General features: G+C 45.7%; 1 protein-coding gene across 1 annotated transcript in view; it reads right to left on the bottom strand.

Annotated features, from left to right (window-relative positions):
* The window catches only part of tanc2b (tetratricopeptide repeat, ankyrin repeat and coiled-coil containing 2b), a 147,985-nt gene that overhangs the window by 70,395 nt on the left and 65,087 nt on the right, over positions 1-12,503 (bottom strand). The window contains 2 exon segments of the mRNA XM_086196488.1: positions 4,190-4,369; positions 7,803-7,874. Coding sequence (XP_086052614.1) covers positions 4,190-4,369; positions 7,803-7,874 — 252 coding nt within the window.

A 12,503-nucleotide genomic window follows, 5' to 3' on the forward strand; every position in this document is an offset into this window, starting at 1 on the left:
CCATACTGCTGAGCATCTCTGTGTGTTAGCTACAACGCTGCCACTTACTCCTATAATACTCCATTACCGTGAGCAGCGGAGAGACAATGCATTCTAGATATACTCGTATTACTGTGATAATTGCAGCTGAAGAGGGAGAAAAATTAGGCTGCTATAATTACATGAAGCCTCTTCTTACGTTTTTGAGGCCGAATGCAATTTTCTACCTTTATGTTGCAATCCATGGGGAGGCAGTAATTGTATTGATTGCTGCCATTAATTAGGGGGAAAGCAGTGTAATCGGGGGAGAGATGCTGAAATAATTCCCTTTAAATGTTTCAAAGTGGAGCAGGGCCAATCAATCAACCGGGACAACGTCTCCAGCGAACCCGACGCTCCACTGGGGTATTTATTAAGGAACAAATAAGCAATCCGTGATTATACTCATAACAATCAGCGGTTGAGACATCACTGCGAGAGTGAGCAATCATCGCCACTCTGTCTTAGATGACAAGGGAACGAAAATAGAAAGCCTGGTCGGGGGAATCTGAGAAATCTGTGAAGATGAAGGATGATGCTGCGTATTTGAAAACAAGCGCTGGTGAGAACGTATGATTTCACAAGTGCACAGCAGGAGACAGAAAAAGCCTGATATCATGACTTGCTCCAAAAACGCTTTGCCAAATGAACGCTTTCCATGAGAGAAATGATCAAGGTTTGTAATCACGTCAGATCACCACGGTTAAAGGCGGCGTTTCCGCCCAGAAGACGTGCAGATTTAAGCCGCGTGACGGCAAACAGTCATCTGAAGTACATGGAAGTAAACAGGGAGCCTTTCCTGACTGTGTACGGATTAAAAGATAAAATCCCTAAAGAGGTCAAATATCATTCTGTAGTATAGCAGCAGGAATAGCTCCTTTGTCACAGCAGTGAGTCGTCTTTCCAAATAGTGCTTTTTTGTGCATTCTATTCATATTTAAAGCAATAGTATATCATATTCATATATTTGACTCGCAATGACTCGCATCCACTGAAGGTAAGAACCCGACTATGTATGAGCAACTCATGCAATACCATTTCAGTAAATCCAAAATGAATCCCTCTAAGCTCCTAGCAGCCAGCTATCTCACTCTAGATGCTGCTGGAGTGTGTAGCCGCGTTCCTGCGATGCTGTTTTTTAAAGCCAAACATTGACAACAGAGTTGCCTACAGCAGAGCCCATCACGCAACACTCCAGCTTCAAAGTTTACATTTACCAACACTCTCGCGCTTTCAACAAAGCCAGAGCATCGTCTGACACTTATGTCCACACTGTATCTCAACGTGGTTGAAACTTAATCCCCTCTCCATTGTGGCTGTCGTTTCCTTCCGACTGCCTGTGGCATCCGCATCGAGTTATTAATCTCAAATCTAATATCTTCTACATGCCTTGATGGATGTTGAGCGCTACGGCATTTTATTGTTCCACCTGTGAGAGAGGCAGGGGGGGAGGTTGAACAGCAGTGTGGGGATGCTCCGTACCCCTGGTAGCTGCAGCAGCTGGCCAGCTCTGCATTGTTTGTATCTCTGCACACATAGTAGCTCCGGTATGTATAGAAGCCTTAATTGTGCCCAACACTGCACGCAGACGAGACTTGAGAGCAAAAGGAAGGTTTTGAGAGATGCGGTTTTGGTGATCCGAGCGCATCAGGGAGAGCCTCAAAAATCCTTTCCCACTCTGCCTTCTGACTTCTCGCAACAAATTCAGTAAAAACAGAGCAATGTGTGCTACATTATTGAGGAATTCCATAGAAAGTCAGCAGCGACCAGCGTCAGATCCGACCACGAAAAACCTATGTGGAGGAGTATTCTGCAGTGCCCCCCAGAGCATCTGAAGGCCCCCTTGAGAGTCTTCATGCAGGCAAAGGGGATTAAATCAGAAACTCAATGATTCTCTAAAAAGGTCAGTGCCCTCATACTGTTTTCACTCTATCAGAGCCCTGAGGGTGAATAAGCGAAGCCCTCACCAGCACCACCATTCTCTCTTGCTGGGGCCAACGAGGGCCAACACAGTAGGGCACAGAGAGACTGAGGTCTGTGAAGGCCTCTCGGGGCCAACGATGTGCTGCAGGCCTCAGTACCACTGCTGTCTGCTCTCCACTGCACTCCTTTGCCTTTCGTCTTTGTCCCACCTCAACTGTCTCTGGCACGGGTGGGGCTCTGGCCTTTGACACCAGCGCACACACACCAGCTTAGTACTGTCAAGCTGTGCAGGAAGGGATGTCGAGTTGAATTAATTAATGGGTGAGAAACCCTGGGGTGGTTGAGTCCTCATACAATCTGTTGCTCAACGCCACTTGAGAGAAGATGCAGGTCTTTGAGGACTTGAAAGATGGAGGGCACCTCAGGGCACTCGGGGGCTTTTGTGTTTGCGCTCGTAGCCCAACAGGCTGATGAAAGACCGGTTTAACTGTGTAAACAGAGAACATCTGATCCGGGGAGCAACGCTCTAAACACAGCATAGCTGGTAGGAGAGACGTACGTCCAAATCCTGGCAGATTTCTCTCCCCATCATGTACAAGTTCCATCATATTCTCACGGAACATTGGTAAGGTGTCTCATGAAAAGTCTCCCATGAATTTGTAGTGACAGCAAAGATCAGTGCACCTGTGAAAACCGGGGCCAGGTATCGAACAAATGAACCCACACCAGCCGAGTTTGCTTCAGTTCTATCGAGCAGCGAAGGAGGACTTGTTAGAGGTGGGACAAAGTAACGATACTGCAATGAAGTGCAGTACTTCTTCTTGCAATACGGTATCGACACGCTGAGGGCAAGATGATGATTCTAATATCAGCTGAGATCTGCCGCAATTTTAAAAAATGAGAGAATTCCTAATTCTCGAGTTAAAATCGAAAATGACAGCGCAGGACCCCCCGACATAATATAACAAGCCAAATAACAGCCTCTGCACCGCTACCGCAAAGACCCTTGGAAATCAGCCACGGGACAAAAATAGTACAAACACAAAGCCTTACACATCTTTAATTAAACTCTTCACAAGCATCGACTCCCTCCTCTGTGACGGCCATCAAGACAACAACATACATACTGTATAAACTTAGAGATACAGATACACACACACACACACACACACACACACACACACACACACACACACACACACACACACACACACACAAAGTGTAGACACCAAATTAGGCTGCATCTGCCATTAAAAATCAAGTCAAAGGAAAATACTAAACGGAACAAAGATGGCTCCTCAAAGAACCCAGAGAGGCGAGCAGAGGAAAAGTGTGATTTGGCCTGATAAGACTTGCCCGGGCTCAAATCTAATTCTCCAGCTCTGATCCCCCCCCCCCCCCCAAAAAAAAACAACAAAAAAAACCAACTAGTATCGGCCTCCCACACAAAACCTTCTACAGCTGTTAAAAAAATGAAAGAAATTTGGTTTAAGGATCTTCGTCCTTTAAAACACAGTGTTGATTAACGGGGAAGGAGCATAAATCATTCTGTATGATGTGGAGAGCCTGGTCTCCCCCGGCATATCAGGAATAGTTATTGATCTGAGGTAGCTGAGAGGCTGGTGCACCCTAGTGGTAACTGCAGAATCAAGCCTGAAAAACCCTTCACACCCACTCTGCTGCCTCGGTGTGGAGGCTGGACGGATGCTGGATAAAGCTGCAGTGACAAGATCTCATTCCTCCTGCTGAAACATGAGGACAGACTCGAAACCACAGCTTCCTCATAAGAGCAGAGGAATCATGACACACACTCATAATCCAGTTAATGGGGGGAGTGTTTGTGTGTGTGTGTGTGTGTGGGCGGGGGGGGGGTGGTTCCACATTCTCTATGTAGAAGGAAACGATTAGTGGTGGGAGATAAAGAGTCAACCACAGCTCACAGTCCATCAGCTGTTCTTGGCACTGCCAATTAGGTAGCAAGAACTGAAGACTGCAGCGTTGGCTGCTGGGACCACGTTGATGCTTCCACTGAGAATTAGTGGCTAAGTGTCTGCTATCATCAGGCTGGGAAGCCACTCACTCAGCACTCCCCTTCACTTTGTTTGTGTCTGATTACGCCGGGACAGAGAAAGGCTAAAGTTTGTTACACAGTTTAAGCCGACACCTCACGTCTTTTCCTCCAGAATCCAGCTGCTGAGGCACCTAAGGGGTTAAATTTGGACTCCAGCATCCCTGCAAGGGTTCTTACCTGTGAGCTTCTTTACCGGCTGAAGTCTGACGCTGATGGTCTGGTGGCTGAGCAGCGGGGAGGACGGCAGTGAGCGGGACACGCCCTCCATTATACGAATGTGCTGCATGCCCTCAGTCATGGAGAGGGGGGGCACGGCGTAGTCTCCTTCGAAGGCACAATCACTGTCTATGCTGCCACCTGCAGGACGGGAGGGAACACAGGTCAAGGGGGGATGGATTTCACAGTCAGTATCCTCTGATGAAAGAAAACAACACACGAGTCTGTCCCTGTCGATGGTCCCTTTAACACCCTCTCATTATTTCATCATCATAATCCCCTCCGCCAAGTAGGTCATGTGATCACTGGTGGTTCGTCTGTTGGCGTTCTCGGCAGCAGGATGGAACATAGATCGGGACACAATCAATTACAATTTGGAACTGATGATGTCATTTCTCTGTGGAAGTTCGTGCCCTTTAGTTCATCTATGAGCTCCAGTTTGACCTCAGAGGGTAAGATGATCATTTTTCAATTCATCAACTGAACCTACCGCCCGCGCAGTCCAGTGGTTACCGTCGCGCTGCCACCGAGAACTCGCCTTGACCACAAAAACAAACAACAACAAACAACAACCCACAATTCCAGGAAAACCCTCATCCCCACTGTCATAAACTAACAGTGACACCAGGGACAATAGACTTTGTTACACATACAATATTCCTCTCTGTTTGCACTCACACCCTGTAATTTTAGTCTGATTCAGCCACTGCACTGTATAGTTCTTTCTGTTTTAGGGACATGCACTGTATATTTTATTCTGTTTTCGGGATACTTCCTGTGTGTCTTGATAGTCTGGGTTATACGTAGACCGAACTGTATGCTGAGTCATGTCTGAGATGATTTTCTGCCATGACAACATCTTCTAAATCCAAATATGGACGACATATTCTGGTCGTAACCAGATTAGGACAACAGCATGTGAGAAGCACTTTTGTTCCACCTCAACTTGAATAAGGTAGCAGTCAGAGTGAGCAACAACGGAGTTACCACGTGGAGAAAATTCTATTCTTAGATGCATTACTGGAGTCTGCTGTTGATATGAATGTGTGCATGTTGTTGACATGTGAATATTCACAAATGTACAGTCTCCGGGACTGTGCCGGTGAGTCCTCATGTGCTGGATCAGACCAATTCTCTGTGACGGGACCGCAGCCCGAGGCTGGGTTCTTGTAACACCAGTATTGACCTAAACAAGAATGGCGTGACCCAGAAGAGAGAACAGCCTTACAGGCAACACGTGCCATTTACATTCATCGTTGTGAAATACAGCCAGCCAGACCCCTGTTTGCCCGCCAAGATCAATCGGCCACTATTTTGAAATGATAAAGGAGGATTTTCAAACCATTTGAAACGTGCTGAGGAGCCAAATCATCCCGACCATTAGCGGATTGTTCATTTTGAAAGAGAAGCCTCGTACAATGAGGAGCAGACAGAGCATAAACAAGCACTCTCCATCACCCACCCTTGAAACGTCGCACACAAACAAAAATCATCCTGATGTTTCTTAACGCAATTATACTCCAACTCCCCCATTTTCTTACAGCCACAGCTCTAAAACTGACTGGTCAAAGCAACAGTCTCACATCAGGTAGCAGCCGTCACAGTGAGACATGTAGCTATTACCAGTTAGAGACAAATCCAGAGGGAAGCCTTTACGCTGGTGAGAGGAAAGCAAGAAACAACAGCTTGAGATGTGGTTACATCCCCCCGAATGTTAAGCTCCGTCATGACTGCACAGGTGAGTGTGAATATAAAAGGGGAACTTTGTATTCTGGCAGCAAGTATCTGGAGACCCACGTCAGTTTTAATCATAGACTGTATAAAAGAGTGGATGTGGCACATGGATCTTAAAGCAGAAGGCAATACAGAAGTGTATAAAAGCTGCATTCTTTTTCATGACCAGCAGGAGGCGACTAGAGAGGGAAACAACCGTGGCTAGAAGCCACATTCTCACCTGATTTATTGTCTCTGTAAAGATTTTGTAAAGAAGCCAATACAAAATAGTAGCAAACCTGTAAATTATGATTCTATACAGAGGGAAAGAGATGATGAAGCAGGGCAGGATCAGGGTGTAGCAACGTCTTCCTCCATATTTCTTATGAAACCAGAGCATCATCTACACTCATCCTGGATGAACATTTGACAAAGTAGCAACAGCGGCAGTTCCACAATGCCAAAAAAGAAATGCATTCATATTATATTTACATCTATAAAACAAAATTATTATCTGTGCTTATCCTCCCACTGCGTGAATCCCTGTTCTGTCTTACACCTCGTTACATTACTGATGATTCCCCCTGCTGCATTTATTTTAACTGATGGATGGAAATGCCACCTGCTAGCTAGCGCGCTAACACGGTGGCTAATTTTGAGTGTCTTTTGCCATCCAGTCAGGTCGAACCGTTCCACAAAGCAATACAGAGACAGGAACAGGACCAGAAACGCATGTTAGCGTATTAGCTTTTGAGAGCACACTGTTCATACTCGACTGTCAGAGTTTTTTCGGCATGTACGGCGCATAGTCTGACCCCGTCCCCAAAAAGGGAGTTTGGCAGAGTTTTGGAAGTAGTGGAGATTCAAACCGGAATGAATGGACGTCCTGTGAAATCCCACTTCCACCAATGAGGCCTTACACCTTACACAGGCGTCTATTCATCAAGTTATGGCCCCAAAAAAAACAAAAAAAACTCAAAAACTGGAGCCTCTGTGCCTACAACATCTTTGATGTAGTCTATGATTGTAATGCACGCGAATATTGAATGAAAGCATTCAAGCACACGCCTAATTATTTTCCACAACTGCAAATCAATTAGTGACATCTTCAGTGGAAATAATCATCTATAATCTCCAGCGATAAAAACGGGCTAAATTTAGTCTTTTCTGAGCCTCCTTCTGCCAGCAGCCAGAAACTAAATGTTTAAGCAGCAATCATGATTTAAGGCAAAGACCGAAGGCGGAGGAATCCGGAGAACAAAAGCTTTGTGGGGCAAATGATGGCATTCCACTCGATGCTGTGATGAGAGACATGTTTAAGGGCCTCGAAATAAACACAAACACCTACTCCCGTCAAGGCGTTTGACTCAAAACATGCACGCCGAGGAGAAAAGGGAAGACATTATACTGTAATTGCTCAGAACATTTCCTGCCAAGTGCTGACGTTCCCTCTGTTGATTAACATCTATTGCTGCATGCGGCCCATTTCCCCTGAAGTATCTCAAGATTTAGAGACCAAATTACAAGAATATAAAATCCGTACAGTTTTCTCCCTGTAATTGTAACTTCATTTTGGTGGTCATAAAGTTTTCTGCAATAAAGTCGGCTCAGCAAAGCAGGGCTTCATGGGTTCCAGGGGGCAGCAGTGGAGTCGGGAAAGAGGCCACCAGGAGTGAAGTGTAATAGAAACTGAGGAGGTAAAGGTTCTTTTTCTTTCACTCACAGCAGCGAGATGCTCAATAGACTCCATAACAGCCAACAGGAGAGCAGAAAAGCTACTGAGTTTCCTTTATGCCCTTAAAGAGACTGATGTCATGATTTTTTTTTTTTTTTAAAACATGAAAGGTTTTTGTCTGCTTACCTTGGCCGATGTGGCTCAGGTGAGGGTCTAGAATGGGCGAGCGGGGGTCTGCCAAGTCCTCGCTCCCGCCATCTGCGGACGAGGAGCAGAAAGAGAAAGACAGGGAATGAGATCGGTGCTGATGGTAGTACGGCAAGGAGGTGCGAGCCAGCAGCCATGCCACCTCCTCCTCCCCGATAAGCCAGATGTGGGAGCGGAGAACCCCCAGCAGGCTGCTCACACACAGACCCTCCACACCCTTCCTCCTGGGGCCCAAACGACCTCTTATGGTGGCGAAGGGGGACCGTGCCACCAAGTTCCACTTCCTATGTTTCCCCATGATTCTCTACATCAAGGGCCTGGCCATGCAGATAACACAATAGCTTACATTACTGCCATTGTTGCATGCAGAAAGTTAGAACTGCAATCCTGGAGTGCACTGAGCTCTATGGTTCAATGGGCAGGCAGTGAAACAGTGGGCGTTTCCCGGGACAGATCCACATACGCTTAATGATATGAAGATCAATTACGCCCAAGGGAGCAGGCAGCCAGAATTAGCCACAGTGGATGGAGCTGAAAAGAAGGGTGGGGGGGCGGCATCACTGGGCAGCACAGTCAGTGTCACCGGGGGATTGTTTCATAATCCTGTTCGAGTGCGGATGGATCTGCTGCAAAGCACGGCAGGCCAGCAGAGGAGGTCTGGAACAAATGATTTATACTCGGAATAAATACGTCCCACTAGAACTAAACGAGCTATTAATAAAGTCTAACTCACGTCTTTTATATATTAAAAAAAACAACAACAAAAAAACAGAGGGTTTTCTATTTTGCTTTAAGTCGTATGGCCCGGATTGTGTTTCAATCCTTCAGCCCAGAAATCCCAAACAAATACTCAGGTATTATCTCTGCCATCGCAGATTCACACACTGTGGGCCAGTTGCCACGCAGGAGGGAGAATTGGCTGCGGTGGAAAGATCGAGCTTGTCGATGGACAGATAGGAAAGGCTGTGGGGCATGATTGTGTGAGAACTGGGCCAACTGAGATTGACACCGATTGTGGACGGGAGTCGCTTCCCGACCTGAGCCGCCGTGAATGTGTCAAGAATGTTGAATTAAGAGCCACACCAGCAAGGACGTGCATCACTCTGATGGTTAGTTTCACGTGATGTGGCGGCAGCGTTGTTTTTATGCCGCTGACGGTCATGGGCCAGAGGAGTTATGCTTCACTGCAGGGTTGCTGGTTCCAGTCCTTCTTCCCCTGGTGAGCATGTTGAAGTTTGCTTAAGCAGGAGACTGAACCCCAGTACTACCAGATACTGAACAACCACACTGTGCCTATCGTAGTGACCTTGACCTTTAACTACCAAAATCTTTTCAGTTCATCCTTGACTCCCAGTAGATGTTGGTGCCATATTTGGAAAAAAAAAAAACCCTCATGGCGTTCCTGGGATATTCCATGTGGGACAAATGGATGGCTGGACAACCAGAAAACATAGAGCCTGAGGCCCACCGCTGTCGCTGGCGTAGCGACACACAATGCTGCAGGTTTTGCTGGAAAGGAAGCAATTGTATTCAGTTTCAATTACATTCTATAAACTGAAAGACAATAGGATGCGAAACCCTTCATTTAGATTACAGTTTGGAGGAAATCCACACATGTAGCTCCACCTCCTTCCTTCAGTCTCTCCTCTCCAGTTCTCCGTGGGAAGCACATCCTTGTACCTTTTATGGGACTGAGAAAGCCTCTATTCTTCTTTGCAGATTGTTCTGTTGTTACCAGTGATCACAGGTTAATGTTCTGCCACACAGAACAATGGCCTTTTTAGGGGGAAAACATGGAAGAGGAGGACATATGGCGGTCAGGAGGACAGAGACATGTCTTCATTTGTACCAGAGACAGCGGACATAACTCAGGTTCTTTACACAACATCTGCCAAGCACTCGTCTCAAAAACAATGCTTGAACACAACCAAACACTGTCTCCAATTCACAGCCGGAACAGACAATCGGCTCTCTGTGAGCACATCCTCTTTACAAGACCGTCTCCTAAACTGAGGAAATAATGGTGCACTTAGTCTGCTGGCTATTCTGTGCAGCAGCAAGGCCACGGTGCCGTGTTAGGATGTCGGGAGGAGCAAGCCAATTTCACACTCGGACAAAGAGTCATTATGGGAGAAGTCAGCATGACATCTGATAGTAATCCCACCGAGCATGGCTACGAAACTCTGCTATTATTATCATTCAGACATGTTCACAGTGTTCCGAGGTGAGACCTCCCTCCCTGCTACTGTCTGAGAGCCATTACTTTTAATGGTGGTCTTTTTGTGTGATCACCTTTGGCAAAGGAAGAGCTTAAGGAGACTGTTTGACAGAAAACTCAACGTATGCAGCTCACTGAAGCCCCTAGTGGCGGCAGCCAAAAATGCACGTACATTTAACAATCAACTGATAGAATAAGACAGAAATTATTACTTTGTTGTAGTGCCTTGTTCTTTCATGAGAAATATAAAGAGTTAAAAAGTCATTTGTTCATAACTAAGGTAAGTTGAGCTTAACACATCACACCTTTTTAGGATTTTTGCCCTCTTTATAAACCCCTCGATTTCCTTCCAAAAACTGAGGCTCAGACAAGATCTGCTGCTTCTGAACCTGCTAAAATCACCTTCCTTCCTCCTCTGACTGGACAAGAAGCAGACACAAGAGGAAAATCGTATGTTTTTATCTTTGCTAAGCCACAGAGCGTCACGTTCCTTAGCCTGCGAGCAGGTTTGGGTCTTCGTTGGAAACAAAAAGACCCTCACGTTCCCTTGGTCGCTTGCTTGTAACGCCCCCCTTTAGGTCCAGACTCAAACCGTGTTTCTCCGGTATAATGGAGTCTTCAAAAAAAAAAAAAAAAAAAATCTCTAAGACGAACTGAAAAAGGGACAGTGGAATAAATCACACGTTGTAAAGGATTTGCCTCTATTCGATCAATCAAACCACACAAAAACAACAGACTTGTCCTGAACAAGAGCGATTAAAAACTGGCTTTGACCTACATCGGGGACAGAAATGTTTCTGCTGAGTGGTGTTACTGAGACATACGGCAGGTATTAGGAGCCCGGCGCTCAACGACTTCACTCGGTGGCAGCGCCGTGATTCAGAGTGAAGCTCAGCTCCTCTCAGCCTTATTTCTTAGCCCTGTTTATTGCGTCCATGAGGCTCTAATGTTATTGTGCTGCCAACTTGTTGTCACCCCCCAGTTTCTCACCGGGGAAGCAAACTAGAGCCCTAATTAATAACCCCTATCCTCCTTGTTACTCTCCACGTCACAGCCAATTTTCCTCACCGTTCATCAAAATAACATTCTAGGTTCAGAATACAGGGACCATGAAATCTTCCCTGACATTGTGAGGGAGGTTCTGCAGCCTATTCCACCACAATTCCTTTATGATGTAGTACAAGTGACACAGAAATACCCTCTGTTGCTGCTTAAGAAGTACAAGAGCTCCAATGTCAGAATAATAGACAATAGTAAAAACTGGCCCAAAATATAACTCATAGAAGCAGTTTAATGCATCTCAATGCACATCATCCATCATAGGAACAGGATTAAATATGCACTTATTTCTCTGGTGAATAGAGCTCAAGAGCTGGATGTATATATTTTATGTTAAATCAGCAGGATGATGTGTGAGATAGCACGATAAAACATGCTGACATTTACTCTACTCACAGTCTAGCCTCAAACACAAATGTGCATACCGCACTGTACAGCACTTAGAGGACTCTTGTGTGAGCAGATGTAGCATGGATCATTTACCAGAATGTAACAAATACATCAGTATATGCCAAAGGAGCAAAAGAGTGCGATGTATTTATTCCTGTTAATGCACCGGCCCGTAGAGTAAAAATTACAACCTCTGACTGGAGCGGAAAGAAAGGTTTGACAGCTCAAGTGCTCCACCGGGGGAGAGAATTAGCATGAAATTTTTAAGTGGACAAAGAAGTTCTCAGGTTCGTTGTTTATCCAATCTGCAACCCAAAGACGCAGAAGTGTGTGGTCCTGAGTTTGCTTCACGTCCTGATGTGTTCCAAACAAAAACTACACTCCTCCGGTTTGATCTCATCAGACTCACAGCAAAGTGGAGCATCTTAATGAATCACAACACCACAGTGTGTTGCACTGAGCCGTAGAACGGCGCAGACATCCGCTCAGCTGTACCGTTGGCAGACATCTTCATTAGCATCAGTTTCAGTGTAAGCTAACACAAAAATGCATGTGTAATCCAAAAGATAAACACACACACACACACACACACACACACACACACACACACACACACACACACACCCCTTCTGTGAGAGAGCTTGTCAAGTGTTTTCTCTTCATTACTGCAGTGAATCCAGGCCTGGTCTACCACAGGAAGTAGATGGTTCTGACATCCTGCCAGTGTAAAACAATAGGGAACTGCTTTAATCCAAACCGAAGCACTCGTTCTGCTCTCTGAATAAAGAGAGCGCACAGACGCACACATCCGAATTAAGGAGGCAGGAGCTGTCAGTTTAGATGGAAAATATTATTTGCATTTTGCCAACAAAAGCATAAAATGGAGCAATTTAGCAGTAATCTCACATAGCAGTTATCACTATGCTAACGTAGGGCAAAAAAAATTTAAAATTCCTATGAGCCAATCATGGAGCCAGGATGCAGCATCAAATCCCTCCCACAATGTCGGTAGT

Source organism: Aulostomus chinensis, chromosome 23 (assembly GCF_037954235.1).
Source record: "Aulostomus chinensis isolate RoL2024-O1b breed Wild chromosome 23, RoL_Achi_v1.0, whole genome shotgun sequence".
Lineage (NCBI taxonomy): Eukaryota > Metazoa > Chordata > Actinopteri > Syngnathiformes > Aulostomidae > Aulostomus > Aulostomus chinensis.